Below are 19,978 nucleotides of genomic sequence, written 5' to 3'. Positions count from 1 at the left end.
TCGTTTTGATAGCTGCCGCGCGTCCCGATAGATGGCGACACCTACCCCACCCGTCCCCCAACTCCCCCGCAACGCGAAGTGGGGTCAAGACCACAGGGGTGCAAGTTTTTACGCTGAGCTACCGCGTTCCGATTTCATTTTTCACGAAGGACGCAATCTTTCGAGCCAGCCTCAAGTCTGGGCGCGAACGACGAATTCCCCAACGCGTTGTAGAGGCGCGCCGGAGGTCGGAGCGGCGTCGGTTTTTAAATGAAACGTGGCCAGCATGCCAATCAGCGGGTTCGCTTCCCTCCCCCCCGCAGTAACGACACCGCATTACATTACCCGGCGCTTCGGCGGAAATAACTCCGTTTCGACACCGCTGGCGACGCCATATTATTAATCCAAACACGAGTGTTGCATTACACGATCGCTGGTCTTTACCGCCCAACACTTTCTAAATCCTGCAAAGCATCCTCAAAAGAAAAATAAATAAAAATAAAAAAAGAAAGTACGAAGGGAAATTATGGCGACTTCAATTAACTCCCAAAAACCAGATCAGCCACCCTTTTACTTCATCTCGGTTCTGAAGTTTTCATCCCAGACTAATTTTACCGAATCAATAAAGTTTTCTCAACATAACTTCGCAAAGCCCACATGTCTCCGACGTGATACACTTCTGCGTGTTTTTGTTTTTCATTTTTATACGTTTTTAAACTAGCAAAGCTGACTGGACCCAGACCTCACCAAGCGATAGCAGTTCGGATCAAAACCAAATATCAGCGTTCCTCCAAAATGACCGACGTAAACTTTGTTTACAGTCTTCGTCCGTGAACCCCGCAGCGGCGAAGGCCGCGCGTTCGCTTACCTCGACTGTCTCGGCGATCCTCGGCGGCTACCGGCATTCAGAACTGAAGGGTCAAGTCGCTTAGGCCTAGCGGCTGGCTCCGTTTATCCGAAAGGCCCGGATTCGATGATCCGCGCTCGGGCACGTTTTTCCGAGCCCCGACGCAACTGAACGCACGTCCAGACGTGTCGGCGACACTTGGAATACAAGCACACACAAAATAAAACCGCGTCGGAGAAGCCTTTTCTTTTTTTTCGCGCACGCTTGCGAAGGCAGACCCACGGCCGAACTCACAAGACACCACGGAGCGTACTTGTCCGGCCGATTCGTTCGGTCAGTTGGGGAAACCCTTGCGACGCTCGGAATTGATGTGGCACCTCCTGTCACGGAGCACACTTCGCGTCGCACGGACGTGCAAACTAGTAGAGTTTAACTGGTTGCTGATAGTTAAGCGGCCCAAATCACCCGCTTCATTATTTCGGCTTCGAACGTCAGAAAAAACGAACAAACATGGCTGCCGCCCGACGGCGACAGAGGAGATTCTACAGAGGGAAAGGTTTTCCACTCCTCCCAGTCGCTTGTTCGCCTCGGCGCGGCTCGTTTTAGTTCTATTTTTTTCTTTTCCCGTAGGGGGGCGCATGTTTCGTCATTGGCATTTTTCTTGCTTGTGTTTTGTTGTTGGCGCGCCTGAGAGGCGATCTCTAAGCCTTTTTAATTGGACTTCGCTAATCTCTCGAAAACTGCCCGCTCGTGGGATTCTGATCGGTCTGATTGGCTACTTAATCAGCACTGACTAATTATGATACTTAAATTGTCATGTTTTTTGTTTTGTTATTTCAAGTTTCCGCAAGGATGTGGAACACACACTGGGGTATGGCTCGCTCCGTTTGCGAAACAAAACTGCAAACAACGAATAGGCGAAAAAAAAAAAAAAAAAACTGAAACGCGTGAATTATTGTCTACATTCCATCGGAAAAGACAAGACCCAAAATAGTCTAAGAAAATTTGCATACAATTTTGCACAAACTTCGATGTGTAGTATTTTTATAACTATTATTTTGTCTTTAATAAAAAAACAAAAAAAAAAAACAGCAATGAATAATGTATAAAGATCAGCTCAAAACAATTTACAATATTCAATTGTTTACTTGAAAAATAAAACGCAAATACCATGCAGAGACTGCTAGCTGTTGAAGACAAAACTAAAGTCACCTACAGAGTTAATAAAACACCATCTTTCAAATAGTAGAGTTCCATTCCTGGAAAAGATATGGCAAACTGTCCTACATGAGAGATCCAACAATCAAGTCGTTTTGGTCTCCTCACAGCCACAAAATTAAGTTGCAATTAAATGTTATTGCAATGAAATCATTTATTCATATTCAACAAAACATATATATATTTTTTTTAATATACAAGCTTCCTTTGACCATCCAAAAGACTGTACCAGTTCGTTGACGCACAAGATATTAAAAAAAAAAAGGACCCTCATAGAAAACTGAAGGTCCCAAGTAGCCCTGTGCCATAATACACATGCTGGGCTGCCCATATCTTCTCTTGCTAAATAAACTGTATCCATTTAGCAATGAGTCCTAGATATAATCCACAGATTTAACGAGGTCACCATTCCCAAAACCTGACCTAACCATGTGCGCCTTAAAAGAAAGATAATTGAGAATATCTGTGTTCCCCAAAACTTTCCAGGAGAATATCCTGCAATCATGCAAAAGATAAAGGCATAAACAAAAAAAACATTGGTGGTGTGACTAATGCCATGACATCTGACCTGCATGAGGATGACTGAGTCACTCCAATGCACAGTGCACAGCTGATGGCAACCCTAACGATAAAGTTGACACAACTGCACATTAGGGTCTTAGACAAGCCTTTCCACAGCAGATGTCTGACAATACTGTACAAAGATCCTGAAAAACTCTGCAGAGGAAAGCCCTTCAAGACCCTAATATTCTTACATTACTAATCCTCAAAGTCTTGAAAAACCTGAAACTGTGAAAGTCTTTGAGGATCTAAGAGGTCCCAAATGTCTTCAAGAATCAGAATGTCCTAAAGTTTCTAAAGGTCCTGACGGTACTTAAGGGCTCATAAAAGCCTGAACGTATGGAAGACTTCGAGGATTAAAGAGACCCCAAATATCTTCAAGATACTGAACGTCCAAAGGTCCTGAAGGTCCCAAAGGTCCTTGAGGGCTATCAAAACCCTGAAGATTCACAAAGTTCCTTGAGCACTCAGGCAGGAGTGAGCACGTACGACGGGTCCAACATGGGCAATATGGCTGCCACGCTAGACACCACTCCTAGCAGTCCTACGGTTCCAGGTTCGAGGGTCGCATGACCTAGATTGGAGTATGGAATCCAAAAGTCCGCCAGATTCTTCACCAAGTCCAGGAGCAGTGCCCTGTGCAGTCCGGCAACTCTGAGCAAAGTGAGACCGGAGTTTTTCCACGGCCGCATGTGAGGTGGCGACAGCAGGAGCGGCGGAATGATTCGGCAGAGCTCGGTGATGTCGCGCGAGAGGGACGCCACGATGGCCACCAACCAAAACTTGTTGCTGGTTCGGCTCCAAGATTCCCTGCAGGAAGGTGGCGCATTGACACAAATGAGACTTGGGGCCCTTAAAACAGCGATGACATGCTCGGACGACTGACAAAAAGCAGGGGAGTAATGTGATATATCATGGTTCTCCCCAAATGTGTACCTTGCTCATAACGGCACAAGGGCACTAGTGAGTCCAGTCTTAGTTCAGCATACCTAGCATGAAGAAACCGAAAACATCATACTTGCCGTCAAAGCTCAACAGCAAATCAAAACAAATCTGATAGCATCTTTTTTTTTTCTTTTCAAAAACTAAGTGCTAGCATTGTCAGGATTATCCAGAACGTCCACAAATGTGCACTTGATATAGTTGCTAAATGCGCATACAAAAGGTGTATATGATCGTTGCTTTGGCACATGCTTCGCATGCTCGTGCCACTGAACTGTCAACCAGTGGTTTACGTTCGCTTGTTCTCACCTGAGTAGGAAAGTGGTGGAACTAGCATAAAAATATTCACTTTTTAATTATTTTTTTTTTGTACTGTGTATCCCCACTTCCCTCTTTAATGCCCTTTGAACCTTGAGGCTGCTGAAAAAAAGTATGGTTCCAATCCTGTGAGGCACCACTTTTTTTTTTGCAGCTTTCCCAAAAATAAATCTGCACAAGCTTTCTCGGAGGAAAAATCGCCTCTAACATCATGCAAACAATTGCATGCCTATGGAAAAAAAAAAAAAAAAAAAAGTATGAAACTTTTGTAGATGGGAAGTGGACCAGGAATAGCCAATAGAAAGCACCAGTTGGGAATCAAAACAGGGCAAATGTATGAGGTGTTTACTTTCAAATCAAACAGACTTTTTAAAAAAGTGGTATGATTCACGAATACAGTCTTCACTTCATGTTTGTTGGGCTTGGTGAACATGAAGTGGGTAGATAACCATCACAATCAGTCGGCTAATTAGCTAAAGTGCGTTCATAAACTTTTTAATCGACGCTCTGTTGGGTAATGTTGCAATTACAATTTTAAAGGCAGTCATTACAAGACGCTAAACCAACTATAATACCATTTCCGAAAAAGCAACGGGACTCAAGGCATTTATCTACAATTTTTTGCGTTTCTGCCACCTGATCCCGAAACGGGATGCCGAACAAGCGTCGCAAACCCTGCACGCAAGGACCCAAAGAAGAGCGACACGCTTGGGATGGGCAACGAGTCGTTATCTTGTCAACATGCCGTAGGTGAGAGAGCCGACGTCACACTGCCGCAGCAACTTTACAGTCTAATCTGGCCACTGCGGGTGGAAAAGACTAGGCTGGGGCACCATTCTGGCAACTGTGGGCACACCTTAACAAGCGGCGAAAAGCTAGGTGGCGCAAGCTACTGCCCATTATAAAGACTAGAACCGTTATTACCCATCCATCCATCTGAATCATTCAGGATTGGCTATTAAGGCTAATCCGTACATATTTGGGAATGGTGAAGAAAAAAAAAAAATTGGCATTTATTGGGGTTTACATTTCAGAAAACAGGACACGAGTGTAAGCTCCCCAACCTGCAGAAAACGTGCGTGCGGCAAAAATGCCTAAAAAAGGCCGGAGTACCGGTAAGAAAAGGAAAGGAGACAAAGAATGTGGTTGTCAAAGAAAGCAGCAACCTCGTGGACAATTCAGTGCAGGATGTGCCCTCAGAATAAATGCAGAATAAAGCTGTCGTGGCAGGGTAATCCGACGCAAAGAAGAAGACCGAAATGGGTGGTGCGTTGGTTGCGCGCCCCCACCATTAGCGCTGCCGGCTCGGGACACGAGCAGCAGAACGACTACCGATCTCAACGATGACAGACAAATCTGCCCGTCGCGAGAAACGAGTTATCCCACACTGTAAATAAAAACTCTTCCTGCGAAGCAAACGTGAAATTTTTTTCTTTTTCTAATTCAAGGACGTCTTTATTTAAAGGTTATTTGTTTTGATGAGGTGGGCTCGGGGGTTATTCTACGGGGTTTATCGATATTTACTGAAAACACAAAATTCTGGTCTAAGCAACCGTTTCTCGTAGATATTGCGAAGAAGTCATTCCCCAAATACTGCGGGATCTTCGGTCTAGTTGTACGCAGATGAAAAGGGTTCCAGGCCAACCTGAAAGATGGCACGAGTGCGTTGTCTCGTCGTAGGCAGTCAGGGGCGGCTACAATGCACTCAATTCCATGCAAATGCAAACGCGCGAACCAGCTTGAACGGCCAAACCGTGCAGAGCGGCGGTAAGACGACGGCGCTCAAGCCATACTTCGCTAACATGTATAGACGCTACCAATGACCCCCTTCGAAGGAATTGCCTCTGCAGGTTCAGAAGTACAGCCCCGGTGCCACCGCGTGAGGTTGTCAGCAGCTCAGTAGCATCTAGAGACATCTGCAAGCAGCCCAGTTTCAAAAGCTAGTCTGGCCACCGTGGGTGGGAAAGCTTTGTTCGAGCGTCGCTCCGGCAACAGACGGGCATGCCTTAGAAAAGCTTGGCCATAGGACGATCTGCAGACGACTGGAGCGAGGCGGCGACACCGGGAGGCCGCACTTCGCAAACGTGTCTAGATGCCGCCGCCGACCCGCTTTGAGGGAATCACCTTCGCAGGTTGAGGAGTCCGGCCTGGTGCAACCACACGAGATTGTCCGAGAGGATGTAGAGGGCGTTGCCGAGCCGGGCAAGGGTCAGGCTCAGCCGGTACGTCAGGTCGGGGAGCCCCACCATGCGGGTGGCGCCGTGGAGAGAGTCCAGAAACCGGCCCAGCCGCAGTACTGCGCAAGGTCAATCGATCGATCGAAGGCTGTTTTTTGTGGTAGGTTTTCTGACCAGGGGTATGTGCTTATGGGGCAGACTGCGCAAGAGACAGCAGATTGCAATGCCAAGATTGGACACATCGAATGCAAGATTAAATATATTGAACACACAATGATTGAGCATTGAACACCCTTGCATGCATAGTGAATGTATATCTCGGCACCACGAAGATTAGGCTTACTTTTAGCTATTGGTCTACCATTCCTAAGGCATTCTATGGCAATGTGCATCACGAGCAGGGTGAAGAGCCTTTACCGAGACCCATCCAAAGTCAAAAGAAGTACTTTAAAATTTTTGATGAGGAAAGAGAATATAGCAAGTTTTGCAATTGAAATATGTACTGCCAACAAAAAAACCAACATGAGTAACCTTCATGCACAACACTATCGTCTCTACATTCTCAATTTTTTTAGCATTCTCTTCCGACGGCCCATTGTAATTTTATTGCTCCTCACGTGTACCTTGCCAAAGGCTATCTATTGAAGACGTCGCTTCTGGTTCTTACTGTTCAAACTTTGCTTCAATGATATACACTATCGGGAACAAACGACGTAGTGCGTAGCCTTTGATACACACTCCGCTAACCTAAAGGCACGTGGGAACTGATAACAACACTGCAAAGTGGGTGGGAGCTGCGAGGGTGTGCATCCTACGCAGGACGCATACCCACGCAGCCCCCTCCACCCTGACGGGCTATCAGTTCCCAAGTGCTTCTAGGTAGGGCAACGTTTATCTAACGCCCCGTGCTCTGCGGTTCACATTTCATCCGTGCGTGATAGCACATCTTATAACATCTGTGTACCTTAACTTCATATACATTGTTGATTATAGTAAGCGAGACTCCATGCCCGCTAAATGTGAAGGAGATTATACGGCTAAGTGCAACCTAACAAGAACCAGAACCTCCTATCGAGCCTGATGCAAGCGGGGCTCAAGTTACAGTGTGCATTTTGAGTCTTGCGTTATTTCATTGAATGAAAGACCCGAGAAAGATTAGTTTAAAATGGGCACGGCAAGTTTTGGTTTAAGAGAGGATGAAGTTTCAAAACAAACCGCACCAGTGGTAAGTAGCCCACACTCTGTCTCAGCACAAAGTTAGTCATGATTTGTTACATAACGAGAGATGTTTGAACTGGCACAACTATAATTTCTGCAAATGAAGTTGCTAGTATGTGGGCAAGACTTGAAAACCTCGCCACATTGTCCTAGCATTACAAGCTGTCAACCACATCAGATGTGGTTTAATACAGAATGCTTCTGGCACCAAGCCAAAACAACAAACTATGGAGGCTGTTTCTGACGCAAAAAAGAGAAAACAAGGGCAATCTTCCTCCTGCCCTACTTGTGCAAGCTCGCCACCTGATAACGTCTGACAATGGTGCCATCTGATAATGGTGCCATCTGATAAGAAATTGAGAAGTAATATAGAACAAGGGATTTCAGTCGAGAGGAATTCATACTGGCTCGATGAAAGGCCGCCCTTTTGATGAATGCGGCCCACGTGGCTCCTTTCCTAAAAAAGCACACGAATGCGGATTGCTGGGACTTACAAAAGAATTTCAGCAAATGATGAAATGGAGATATTGTTTGGGGTAACAAACGAGGCCTGTGCTAGAACGATGGTCTGATATTAACATGCTTGAATTCTCAGTACATGTTCCATCTTTGACTGATTCATCTTTGATTCATGTCTTGTCACCTGCAGGTCTGCATTTATAATACCAATGACTGGTCTTCTGCAAGCATCTGCTCTGTGGACAAGTGTATACGAGTGGAATTTTTTGCGAATTAAGGTTTGGTGCCTGTAACATGCCCCCCGACTGACATATATTGCATCCCATACCTCTCCCATGCATTGGAGTCTCCAGCAACAAATTACATCCAAGGAGCTTCTGAGGAAACAGCTCAGATCCTGGCAACCGTGGTGGCAGGTCGTAGAAGCAATGGTGCAGTAGCTAGACGGACGGGCATCAGCAGTGCTGGCGTCACGGCACCCGAACCTGTGGCTGTTTAACTTTCCGTCGGTTGGTCAGCTGCAGAATTGGCTACAGCTGTCTGCCGGAGTATCTCCAAGAACCATTACAGCTATCGCTGATATCAGAGACTCGATTGTGACATCAGGAGGTGGAAATTAAGTGGACACTGGAAGGTTGTGAGTACGTCGGTCAGAGACAGGTTCCAGGTGGCGGGCACAGTGAGTAGCCACTTTGGAGCAAAGAAACTTGCAACTCCTTCCACTTGACGGCAAAAGCCAAAGCTGTGTACTCCTGAAGTTTCGGTGTTGGGCTCTCAAGCACAGAATACAGAGCACGGAGTCAAGCTTTTGTGCACAGAGCATGGAGCAAAGTGCACAGAGCAAAGTCACAAGAGTGAAGTATGATGTCGTTTCGGAATGCTGAAGCACACACAACAAAAGAGTAACACATACAGAATGGCCAGAGACTTGTCGTCCATTGTCTGTGCTTCTACGTCGACCAAACACACACGGGTATCCCCGCCATATCTTAGCTAAACTTGGTGAGCAGTCGTATGCCAGAGCAAGCTCAAACCAAGATTTGTATAAAACAACACTCCAGGAAGCCCGCATTGCAGCTGTGCAGCTGCAGCACAAGACACAACACAATGTTTCACACACAGCTAACATAACATCTGAAATTCGGGACTGCGCATGCCCCGTGCCCACCGCGTGACGTCACTGAAAAAAAAAAAAAATCCATAAGCACCGCCAAGACTGGAGAGCACTTACATCGTCGACCAGAGCTGAACAGCACCTCCAGGTTCTGGAGTCGCGCAACCGTATCCCTGCGACACGACGTTTTCTGTAACCAATACCAGACGAAGCGACTGCTGTACTGGAACAGCCTGCAAGAGAGAACAGCGCGCATTTGTTAGCAAGACGGTTCCGGTCTATCGTGGCACCGAGTACCCAATATAATACGATGCCTGAACTGTTCAATCCCCTCCCCTGTCCCTTTCGATCCGGATGAGCATCGTACCCGCGTGCGGTCGTGTATCACACGGCGTGATGCACGGTACCCCAAGCTAGGAGTGGTACTGCGAAGTCAGACACCCGTTGGGGGCTGTCTGGCTTCCCGCTGTGTGAACACACACCACAGAACATAATTCCCAACAACTCACCTGAACAGTCTGTCACGGCCGGCAGTTTGGCCATTGAACCTGGCGACCTCGGCGAGAAAATCGCGCATGCCGTGAGTGCCCATGGTCTTGAGATGAGGAAGCTTTTAAAGACCGACCAGGAAGTTCTTGTTGCTCGGCTACCTTGGCGCCGATTTAACGCTTGACTCACATTTAACGCTGGGCAGGGCACGTCGTTCGACCTCTATGCATCGTGATAAGCACGATGCAGCGAGTTGCGTTTACTGTCACTGTCAGTATTACGAGATCGGTGGGCGTACCGTACGTCTACGGCGTTCACAGACCCGCGGATTACACAGCCGAGCGCGGATTTACAAACACTCGGTGAGATTTACGCCAGAAAAGCTGCGCCAGCTGCGCATTCAACCCCCTGCTCAAGTTGCTGCCCCTTTCGATTTGGGCAGAGTGGGCTCGAATTACGCTTACGAAAGAGCACGCTTGGGGCGCTAGTCTACACCTCGAGGGCGTTTTAGTTGTTTAATGGTTTCCTAGCTTTCCTGGAAGAGAAAACTACACATTTTCATTTGATAGTCTTGCAAAACTTTAGTAATTGTTCTTTTAACAATAAAAATATATTAGACTAAGTAACAAAATAAAAACAAAACCCGCAAATTTTGGGGTTGCATTTTTTGTTTTTGTTTAGCTACAACAGATGTTTAGCCAAGCTCTTTCAACGTCAAATCCCGCTTAGATAAATATATTTAGGTAGATGTTAATTCTGATACTCTGTTACAAAACATTTATGTAGATAACTAATTTTTAATTAAAAAAATCGGCAAAAAAAAAATACTTAAAGCGTTGAGTGGTAATCATAGGTGGTAACACGCGTCGCCTAACGTCGGAAAGTCGACGTGGCAGCAAAAACCTGCATAAATGTGAAGGTTGTTGTGGCATGGGGTGGTGTTGCTACAGCGACGAACGGCGTCGCATTTGAATGCAAGCAACGGGTGGACGTTTTGGTTTGCTGACAGCGGCGAAAAGAAGGTGCGTGTGTATTTCAGACCTCTTGCCGCCCTCTGGCGCTTTGGCGATCGTTTCTGAGAGGGTGGAGGGCACATATCAGGCTAAAAAAGGATGAGCGAGCCGATTTCACCGGCGACGTTTGGCGTACTTGAACGCTACCACCGTCGGGTACAGAACCAGATACTCAAACTGAAAGAACAGGAAGACTGGAAATGCTACTGCGTCGAACACAAGATCCCCGTCCAGTGTGCGGACCTACCAACCGGCACAAAGAAAACAGCGATTCGGAAGACGGCGCAACCTCAAAAGAAGGCGCCTTCCAGGGTCTGTCGAAAAAGCACCGCAAGTTCACCAGCGTACAGCGTGAAAAGTCTGGCGGAACAACTGAAAGTTTATTACAACCAATTAGAGAAGCTGAGTGCTGACTACTGCGGGGTTGATTCCAAGAAAGCAGCAGCGCAAGGTTCGGGTGTTGACAACGCGAAACCGAATCTGGTGGACGTTGGTACATCACCGATTGACGATGCAAATTGGGAACTCGAGGTGAATGAACGAATCCTTGACAAGACATTCAGGGTAATGCTTAATTCCGATCCCAACGAGCGGTTCTGCGTCGTCAAGAAGGAAAGGGTTTTTAGGTCTCCCGACACCCATCGCTGGCAAGCTGGTCCAGTCCCATCGCAGCAAGACCAGGTCAAGGTCACATCTAAGTCAGAAGCGCAGGAGTGCGATGCTCCTGAGCAGAAACAAGAATTGGCTGCAAGATTTCTGGATAATGCAACTCAGTGTTGCGGCGAAGCTCCAGAATCCAAACCCCCGATCGCATTGGACGTGCCCGATCACCTGGAGGTCGACATCGAACGCTACAAGACAGCGATTGGGTCTCAGATGAGGTGGAAGAAACCTTTCTCGCCACTGAAGGATGTGAAAAATCCCTGGACGTTTATTGAGAACGCGAGCAACGATATCTTAGAAGGTGCCATGGAAAGTGTTCTTCTGGAACTTGAAGAGATCTTCGGTTGCGTTGTCGATGAACTTCTGGAACAGGAATTTCTGGAACCCCTGCCGTGATGAATGTGCCTCCTTCATCTAAAACAATAATTAATCGGCAGAATGATCAAACTAACTGTTTTAAAAGAGCTCACATTAAACCGCCCAGAACCCCCATCCGTGTGTTTATTCTGTTTTGCGTGCCGGAAAAGTCAGATGCAGTTGAAGGTAAGCAATATAATAAATTCCCCCGGCGGGTATAACGCAGACGAAAAAAAGCTAAAAATCATGTCATATAACGTCTGAGACTCTGGCGGAAGAAACTGGAAACTTTTTTAGTAGAAGGAACGGACACAGAAGGGGACGTCTCAAGCTCAGATCTCAGTCGTTGTATGACATGATTAGCTATCACCAGCTCGCCTGCACACTCACTGTCTTTACGCTAAAACTGCCGCCGCTGATGATCTTCAACCAATTTCGTGCTTTCAAAATTGAGAAAGGCAATATTATGGCACGACGGCGTGCTTTCTCGTTAGCCGTTCATAGACTTGCTATCGAGGTCCATTGTTATACGTTCATAATGGATCGCCCAAATGATAACAAACTCAGTTGTATAATAATAACAACTCAGACCTGACTTCCTAAATTCTCCCAGCCAATTACACGTGACGTGAGTTACGACTTATGCGTGCGAACGATTACCTTCTCGACCCCGAATGAAAATGAGCTTGGTGTAATACCTGGACAAGGAAAACACCGCGAGGCTTAACATAAATTTAATCAGTAGTCGACAAGACGACCAGTGGGCACAATATATGGCTGGTAATTGTTTGTCGACGACAAACTTAACGCAAATTCACTCTCCGACCGACCACAGCTTGCCACGGCTCGCTGTCGTGTTCAAACTAAAAAAACAAACAAAAAACGGAGAGGGTGTTTAGCTTTTTTGACGGAGCGGTGAAACGTTCACTGACTACGGCGCCGGTTTGTATACACCTTGAGGAGGCGTCGCGCATTCGTGTCGCGCCTTTTTCTCTGGTGCTGGATGTGGCAACGTCTCTGAAGTGCGCGTCTTCCAGGTCCGATTCAGTGAGCTACGCTATTTACGACGCACACCTGTGAACTTCCACTAACAACGGTGGTTCTCGTTGCTGGCTCCAACGGCTACTGGAATTACAAGCACCAGGCCAACGACTGCCACGCGTACAATGGCAGTGACGTAGCCAGGAATTTTTTGCGGGGGGGGGGGGGGGGGGAGGGGGTGGGCTGAGGTGGCTAAGATGTCCATTACTTGGTGTGCGGAGAGGGGGGAGGGGGGGGGTCAAAACGCCCCCCCCCCTCCTTTCTGGCTATGCATCTGGTACCAGGTACTACACACACATGACACTCCCGATCAACGAATTGTGGTTAGGATGTACGTTGGCATTGCCTACAACAACCCAACTCCCGGTGTCGTCATCAACCACAGAAACGGGCCTAATGTGTATGCATGTCTCCCAATAGTCTACATATTTGAAGCAGTTACACCCGATAACTTTCTCAGCGTTATTCAAAGGAAGAAACCCACGGGGGGCAGTGGGAAAGTGATCAAAACCGGACCTGAAGATCACATCTTAATTTTGTTTTTTTCCTCGATTCTAGGTTTCAATAATTTCGTTTATTTCCAGAAAGACAATTCTTTGCAGATGGTCTTAGGGGTGCCCGCAAGGATACGAAGGCACATACAAAATTGGCAAAAATGGTGTTTTACATGGAAACCTGCTACTCAGGTTCGATGTTCCAAGATCTGCCGCCGGATGACATCAACCCGTATACGCCATGACGTCTGCGAATTCGGGCGAGTGCTCCAGTATACCTCTCATTATGACAAATACAGGGAAACTTCTACTGGCAATCGTTTCTGTGTCAGCTGGATGGAGCGGCAAGAAAGACTTGAATCACGAGACGCTTCTAGAGCAATTAAGGATCGTGAAAATACTAACGTACTCGAGTCACGTGTTCTGATTTGGAAACCCAGCAATTGAAAACCAGATGGTGAGTGAATTTCATGGTCAGGGTGTACCCGCGGCGGTCATTTTAAGTTCAGTTACTGATGGAGTCGTTCAGAAGAGAGCCACCGTGTTAAAAAAGCTCGAAAACATTAGCAACCCGTATCGTAGAATTCTACTTAATCGAAAAATCCCCCTCCCTCCCTTCTTTTTGAGGCACTCCTCGAAATTGTATAATGCAAGTACCCTCGCTTCGGGAACCACGAGGTGCACCGGAAGTTGGAAACTTTGCACCTATGTGGCTCTTCTGAATTTCACAAACCAGTTCCGTTACAAGGCGGGGTTGTATTCTGATTCGATATGTTTTAGACTCGTACGCGTTTGAGCACTTGCAGTCGTTCATCAACGCTTGCGAACGAGGTTTTTCTTTAGCGGACGTTCGCAAAGCCGTAGACATAATGTGCGTCTATACTCCACGTATACTGAAATGGTGGACGTTTCTCATTAGTGGTTGGGAGCCCGCCATATCATATATAACCAATAGATAATGCCACTGTTATCAATGTTTTGCCAATAGCACTTTTATGTGCTTTGATATCGCTATCCCGGAACACTGATCCCATACCTCTCTCTATCTGTTTCCACCCCATGCGGGAAAACAGTATCACCTGTCACTTTCGTGTTGTTGGAACGCATAAAATCCTCAGACATGTCGAGGCCGTCAACGGTTTCACCATGTTTCATCGGTGAACAGGTCATCACACGCAGTTCTGCTCTTCCTTTCGACGTTTCTTACTATTTCCCAAACCTCAATGACGCCCGATGTCCTTGACAGATACCTAAAGGAGAAAACGGCAACAAAACTATGGGTAGTGTTGGCAGCAGGGTCACACCGCTGGGACAACTACCGTTATCAAGCAAGCGTGTGCCATGCGTAACCAGACGCTCCACAGTCATGGCGTCCCAGACACGAGCGCACCGTGGCCCCCATGTTCGACTACATCGCCTACAGCGCCAACAACCCGACGCCGGGAGTGATACTCAACTACCCCAACGGCCCCAACGTGTATCCAGGCGTGCCGAAGGACTACACGGACAGCATGGTGAGGGCTGAGACCTTCTTCAACGTGCTTCGAGGCCAGAAGCCAACCTATGGCAGTGGCGAAGTGGTCGCCGGCGAACCAGACGACCAAGTCTTAGTCTACTTCGTTGGAGAAGGTCAGAATTACATGATCCAGTTTCCGGATGACTCGATATAGGCACACGATCTCGTCAACTTTCTCGTGGAACTGAAGGTTCACCGGAAGTTTTCGAAGATGGTCTTCTACCTGGACACCTGCAATTCTGGCTCCATGTTTGAATTTCTGCTGCCTGAGGATTCGAATGTTTACACGCTGACCGCCACCAACTCTGACGTTGTATCCAGTGTCTGCTACCTCGACCCAGGGGGACTGACATCCCGGGTAATCGCTTCAGCGGGAGTTGAATGGAAGACTCTGATAGAGAGGACCATAGTCGACAGACACTGCTGGGACAGTTCGAAGTTGTGAAGAGGTTGACAAGGAGTGTCATCGCGGGATATGAAAACTTGGTATTTGAAAACTCGACTTTCAGTGAAGAAGAATCTAGAGTGAGTTTCAGGGCCCCGGACTGGCTGTTCAGGGGTACCTAAAGGAGGCCACGGAGCTGGTCGACATGGAAGACGTTCTGTTGTTTGTATTGTCAGAAAAAATCGATCAAGCTGTTGATCCGGACAGAAAACTTGTTCCGATTGGAGATTAAGAGTTTCATGCAGAAAAGGGCCTTCTTAGAAACCAAAGTTTTCGAAATCGCAAACTTCATAGCTAGCAGCAATATATCCGCTGCCAATTTCCTCATCAAAGAGAAGCTCCGGCTGTCAAAGTTCGAGTGCTACGAGCAAGCTGTCAGACTTTTTGACTCCTTGTGTTTCAATGTAATTGAAAATCCCTACGCCCTCAAGCAGTTTCAGATCTTTGTTAATGTTTGTCAGGCGGATTTTTTTTCCGTGAGATTTTTCAAGTTATGGACACAATATGTACCCATGAAAAAGTGTCCGACATTCGACGAGGCAAACCGTGATTACATGTTAGTTTTTTATGTAAGACTTTGCTGCCATGTTGCCTTCAAATATATGCAGTGCGACTACAGTCACCAGGTGCGACCATGGAATTAAATCGAATATAAACACGGACGTTCTTTGGATGCGTGATAAATGTCGCTGACATATGTCTACACTGAGAAAAAGAAACTTAGATTTTTTTTAGCTTTAAAGTAATGGTGAGGGGGTTGGTTTATTCGTAATAAGTGGTATCAAGACGTCCTTATCGGTCATCTTCTGCATATCTTTGTCTCCAGTTTACGAATACAACATCTAAGCTCTCTCTCTCTCTTTCTCTTTATTTCTGTATCTTTTTCTAACTCCAAATAAGAATGATAAAAATGGAAGTAATTCTCTCGAAATATACCTATCGCTACAGCAGGTACCTTCAAGTTTCGAATTGTATTTTTTTTTATTTGTCCTAAGAGAGACTGATTTATATAATGCACATATTTAGCATTTTCTTTTGCTTTGGTAAGTTAAGCTACGTTTGTGTAAACCACGTGATTTATTTACCCCCTTCTTTTTTTCTTTTCTTTTTTTTTTAGAAAATGCCCGAAGGAGATTGATCTTAAATAAACGGATGGATAAATAAATGCTTGCGCCACTCCATAAACATTTTGTACGAAATACTGCAAGGATGCACGGAGCACGGGTCTCGAGCATTTCCTGCGCTGGTGTGCTTTCTCGGCTGGAGCAACATACGCAGCTACACATTTCGATATGGAGCACGCGCTTCAGCCTAGCACCGATCATTGGCCACTGATATTTTTTTTCTTCGACGTGGCACATCATAGTTCAGCCGGCGCGTGCAAAGCTTCGACATACAGCCAACAGAACCATCAAGCACGGCGTAGGACGGCTACTAAACACGTCTCCGGAATTAAAATGCAGTCGCCATCGTCAGACCGGGTTAACTCTTTTGCGGATACACCCCACTATCATCGGGATGACCCTGGTCAGGACACATCGCAGGAACCTCCGCGAGGTCACCAAAGGGACATCATCCAAAACAGCCCCAACACCCAGAAGGAAAGAGTCAACGCCAGCCGGGTCATCCTCCGACCCGGGGTCGCTCAAGACAATCGAGATGACAGTAGCTCAGAAGACACCGATCGGGGCAGCTGTGAGGGCCGAAGCGAAGCAGCAGAACAGATGGAAGAAGGTTCAGGGACGGTGCCAGCCGCCGGCATCCCTTGTCGACTCTGTTCAGATGGCCTCAACGCCGACGAGCCAGTGTTCCGCTGCCCTTGCCGGTGCCCCGACGTCTTCATTCACCGGTCGTGTCTTGAAGACTGGCTGCACAGAAGTCCCGAAGCCTCCTGCCCCACATGCGGGGCAGCGTACCCTGTACGCCGAAGGACAAAGGCTCTGTGGAGATGGTTCTGGGAGAAGGACTCGAGGATGGACGCTGCGGTATTCTTGGCTAACGTCGTCTTCAGTTTGGGCAACGTCGTTGTCCTCTGCATGGCCTGGCTCTACGTCTTGTACGAATACAAGTCCACCTCCAGGATATCTGCGGCTGCTCTGGCCTCGGCTCTTCTGGCTCTTTCGCTGTTTTGGGTGGCGTTTGGGTTCGTTCGCTTTCACGTGCTGTTCAAGACGTACACTATCTGGAGAAGGTTGAACACAACGCTCAAGGTACTGCTTGCGGACAAGACTGTTGATATCCCCGCTTGACCAGTTTTGAGGCGTGAGGTCGCTGGAGTTAGCTCCAAGGCACAAGGTTAGCGCGAAATAATAACTTTTTCTGTGTTTTTATTGTTTTTTTGCAGTTAAGTTAGAAGATATTACGTTATTTGTGTTCTGATTTTGTTTCGCGGTCTTTGGACGACAGCAACTGAGTGTTTTGAGGGTAACCAATAAAGAAACAAAGCTCCGACGTGATGTTGACCTTATCGAAACGGGCAGGGGTGGGAATTGAACCCGAAAATCCCTGGGCTCTGGAGCGCGAGCTTTCGCTTCCCGTGCTCCGAGTTATTATGTGATAGCTCACTCGGCCACCGATCCCCCGTTTCGATCTGGATGAGCTTCGTACTGGCGTGTGGTTGTGTATCACTACTGCATGGTGCACGTTAAAGTTCCAGGCTGGCGGTTGTACTGCACTGGCTAAAGTGATCATCTACAGCGAGTGACTCGTCGCAACTTTGAAACGGCTGACCAACTACACGCTGTATAAATATCCAAACAACCCGAATTATCATTATTATTATGTTGACCTTATATATCTTTGCCTCTCGGTATATCGTCGCGTGTCTAATGAAAGAAGTCTGATGTTACATACACACTCGAGCACATAGAACCAAGACGGTTTATCGTTTTCACCGTCACGATATTAATAGAGAGTTTCAGTAGATCGTCCCGATACCTCCGATAGCCCCGATAACGATACTATCCATGCACAAGGAAGGCGGTGGCGGAGTATCGGGTATCGTTATCGGAGTCATGGGAACGATCTACTAAAACTCTCTAATGAAGCGGAAGTTAGCACCGTCTAAATGATACCTACTTTAAGACCTGCATACAGAGTGGCCGCAACGTTTAAGCGCCGCGCGGTCGACTAAGAAGTACGAAAATGCGTTCCATGTTTTTATATTGAAGCATAGCGAAGTTTACAGGCGGGAAGTCATGCACTTCGAAGGTGCAGCGTGGATTTTATCGAGGGGTTTTTAGAGGGCGCCGGCTCTCTAAGCTTTCTCGAGCAGTAGATGCGTCTTTTATGGCAAACAGCTCACGCTGCCAGCCTAGCATGCTTCCTTTCTGAGTAGAGTAGATCCCTGGGGCGGCTTGCTAAAACAGCGTCTCTGCTAAGATCGCGTTAGGGGGATCGGTGGCCGAGTGGGCTAGCGCACACTCAGCTCAGAGCACGTGGAGCAAAGCTCGAGCGCTGCAGAACCCAGGATCCTGGGCTCAATCCCTGCCCGTTTCGATCTGGTTGAGCATCGTACCCGCGTGCGGTCGTGTATCATTACGGCGTGATGCACGTTAAAGACCCCAAGCTAGCGGTTGTACTGCACTGGCTAAATTTCTCCTCTACAGCTGGGAGGCTCGTCGCCCGTTGAGGCAGACCACCGTGAGGCAGACCAAGTTCTAGGCTGTATAAACCAGTAGAAACATGCACAAAACCCTTTTTTTTTTTTTGCTAAGACCGCGTGTGAAAGAAAGCACTGTCAAAGCTAGCGCACATACGGAGTGGCACGTGGGGTCGAGTCTCGAGCACTGGCGCGCTCCAGGCTTGGCATGCTTTCTTTCAGCTAAATGCCGAGCTACGGCCGCTCTATTCTTCAGTGCATGGTGGCCTAGCAACACCTTGAATTCTTTGCCACATAGCTTACGAAGCTCACATGTCCCGCGATAAAGTTGCTGCGCCATTTGCTCCAAATTGCTCCACGAACGAATCTGCTACACCTGGCTCCAAAATGTCATTTTTTGGTAGGAATTGCGCCGCACCCGCGTCAAGTAGGCTTCAACGAAAAAAAAAAAAAAAAAGGGGATATTTAATCATTAATCAACTTTCATATTCAGGGAAGTATAGATGGAAAGAGAAATGGTACAAATTTGTACATATTTCACGGCGTCTCCACTTACCGTATAGTTTGTCTCATCTTCGGTCAGAGCATAGTCGAAGCTTCGAACGCATACAACCATAAACACACATACTAAAAGCGCAAGTCGCGGGACATTTGCTGCACTTGATTCGCCTATAGCTGATGAAATAACACGTATAGGAAGATGACCGATGCCACGATGTCGCGATTTGACACCGATTGATCGCTTCCGCTGGCTTGTATAGCGTCGGCTGCGCTTTGACTTAGGGTAAAACGCAGATTGTTCGTCAATCGCGTAGGCCGGGTGATTCGTAGCCCGGTTGTTTGCCGACATCGTTTATATTTCCAGGTGATGTCAGGATCTAAAAAGGCGCAAGAAAACTTTGCGAAATAGGAGGATGGTGGTTACTGAATAAGACAGCACCAGACTATTGTACCCGTAATCAATAACGTAGCCAATTTTTCTTTATTGGGGGGGGGGGGGGGGGGGAAGGTGAGGTGTTTATGACTTGGTATGCACAGGGGGGGGGGGGGGGGGGGTGGGGGGTATTTTTATTATAGGATCAGCTGAATTTCGGGGAAGGGGGGGGGGGGGGGGGGCTGAAGCCCCATGGCTACGCAATTGCTCCTGATGAGGTCAGTTGATTTTTCATGTCTGCCGCATGCCTCCTTGCCGTGGCGACAAAGTACCCGCGGCACTTCTCACCGCTTCTCACCAGGGCGCGCGCGCGTCGAGCTTCACCGCTTTGCACCGGAATGCTAGGAGCAGCGGATAACATGGAGGAGCGCACGGGTTAGCGCGATAGGCCCGGAAATTATGCTGAGTCCAGGTCTTCCTTCCTTGGTCTTGATTGTAGGTTGACCTCTAATTAAAAAAGGAAAAAAAAAAAATCTTTACCGAGAAATAGCGGTTATGCTTGTTTTTGATGGCATTTTACTTTGACCAGAACCCTATTTCTAAAAAAAAGAAAGCTCTGTGTTATTGAACTGAACGTAAGGACGCAACGAGC

General features: G+C 47.3%; 2 protein-coding genes across 2 annotated transcripts; one reads left to right on the top strand and one right to left on the bottom strand.

Annotated features, from left to right (window-relative positions):
• Window positions 1-2,167: 2,167 nt before the first annotated feature.
• Window positions 2,168-9,758, bottom strand: LOC8026222 (peroxisomal membrane protein 11B). The gene is made up of 4 exons (XM_002402473.4): window positions 9,343-9,758; window positions 8,951-9,066; window positions 5,990-6,161; window positions 2,168-3,415 (listed from the first exon to the last, which is right to left on the bottom strand). The coding sequence occupies exons 1-4, from the start codon at window positions 9,423-9,425 to the stop codon at window positions 3,073-3,075; spliced, it is 714 nt and encodes a 237-aa protein (XP_002402517.3). The 5' UTR covers window positions 9,426-9,758; the 3' UTR covers window positions 2,168-3,072.
• Window positions 9,759-16,308: 6,550 nt separating this feature from the next.
• LOC8026224 (E3 ubiquitin-protein ligase MARCHF3-like) lies at window positions 16,309-17,100 on the top strand. Its single transcript, XM_002402475.3, has one exon. It carries the CDS (start codon window positions 16,309-16,311, stop codon window positions 17,098-17,100), a length of 792 nt encoding a protein of 263 aa, XP_002402519.3.
• The last annotated feature ends 2,878 nt before the right edge of the window (window positions 17,101-19,978 follow it).

Source organism: Ixodes scapularis, unplaced genomic scaffold (assembly GCF_016920785.2).
Source record: "Ixodes scapularis isolate PalLabHiFi unplaced genomic scaffold, ASM1692078v2 PGA_scaffold11__112_contigs__length_91849675, whole genome shotgun sequence".
In the NCBI taxonomy this organism is placed as follows: Eukaryota; Metazoa; Arthropoda; class Arachnida; order Ixodida; family Ixodidae; genus Ixodes; species Ixodes scapularis.
The sequence above is the reverse complement of the archived record's forward strand: the minus strand, read 5'-3'. Positions and strand labels throughout refer to the sequence as shown.